The sequence below is a fragment of the Glossina fuscipes genome, unplaced genomic scaffold, assembly GCF_014805625.2.
Source record: "Glossina fuscipes isolate IAEA_lab_2018 unplaced genomic scaffold, Yale_Gfus_2 97813, whole genome shotgun sequence".
Taxonomy (NCBI): domain Eukaryota; kingdom Metazoa; phylum Arthropoda; class Insecta; order Diptera; family Glossinidae; genus Glossina; species Glossina fuscipes.
The window spans coordinates 1-1,155 of NW_024005286.1; the positions used below are offsets into that span (position 1 = coordinate 1).

Sequence of the window (1,155 nt, forward strand, 5' to 3'; positions counted from 1 at the left end):
GTCGACGATTCCGTGTGACATTTTGTTTTCGATTCATTACTGAAAAGTTTACGTTGCGACTTCTTTTTCTTCATATAATTTTTTTTCCCTTTTTTCATACGTTTAGCATTCGATTTCGTATATAATTGAAATTCTATTTTCGAGGGCGTCAACTTTTGATTCTTCTTTAACTTGGTCTCACTCCGTAGTGCCTTCAATTCGTATAAGACCTTCGAGTGATCGGTCGATGTGCTATCGGTTTCTACGTTCAACTTTTCATTGCTAAATTTATTGTATTTTGCATTGCTATTGTGATTGTATAGGAGACGGTCGTTGTCCGTTTCGGTCGATGAGCAATAGGTGTGCATCAGATTTTTAAGAGGTGATTGCAATTTGGCTGTAACGCCCACATGCTGCACTTCGATTAGATTGGATTTCGAATTCGAATTGCGTTCTTGCCCGGTGTCGGACATACTGGTAGCGATTTTCCAAACAATAATTAATAGCTTTTTCTTTTGGCAAAAATTATTTTCTTAAAAAATATTCCAATTATTTAAAAAAAAAGTTTTAAGTAAATATGAGAACATTGAAGAGAATTATAAAATTGTTGAAAATCAAAACAAAAGTTATTTAAGTAGGCTCCATCTATGACGACAAACCCAGCACTAGCTTGCCACAGTATTTATTCTATTGTTTTAGGAGCGAAATCTCAAAACTATCATCTCAACAAAGTAAAATTTCCGCATTGTTGAAGAAGAAGATGACAAGTTTCCGGAAATTAACGTTTGTTTTGTCTTTCTACCTTTTAGAAGAGTGTTTTGAGAGAATACCCGCCCGTTTACTTTTCTGGTTAATTTCAACGTCACTTGAACATCCTATTATCCTGTGGTAAATCTATGATTTGCGTGGCCTTGTTCTTCATGCGCTATGTTTTCTAATAGATGGGTTTGGTGGTTCTATAAAGATTGAAATGCAAAGCATGGGAGCATCGGTTTTGAAACAAACCTGAAAAAAGGAACTCTTAGGCGTTTTACACTGCGATGGTCTTTGTTAAACAGAGAGGGAAAGAGATAGATAGATAGATAGATAGAGAGCGAGAGAAAGAGAGTGAGTGAGAGAGAGAGTGAGTGAGAGAGAGAGAGAGAGAGAGAGAGAGAGAGAGAGAGAGAGAGAGAG

General features: G+C 36.5%; 1 protein-coding gene across 1 annotated transcript; it reads right to left on the reverse strand.

Moving 5' to 3' along the window:
• Positions 1–19: 19 nt before the first annotated feature.
• Positions 20–452, reverse strand: LOC119644210 (the record flags this gene model as incomplete). The annotated part of the gene is made up of 1 exon (XM_038043742.1): positions 20–452. A coding segment is annotated over exon 1 (433 nt), but the record flags the coding sequence as incomplete, so codon positions are not given.
• Positions 453–1,155: the final 703 nt, after the last annotated feature.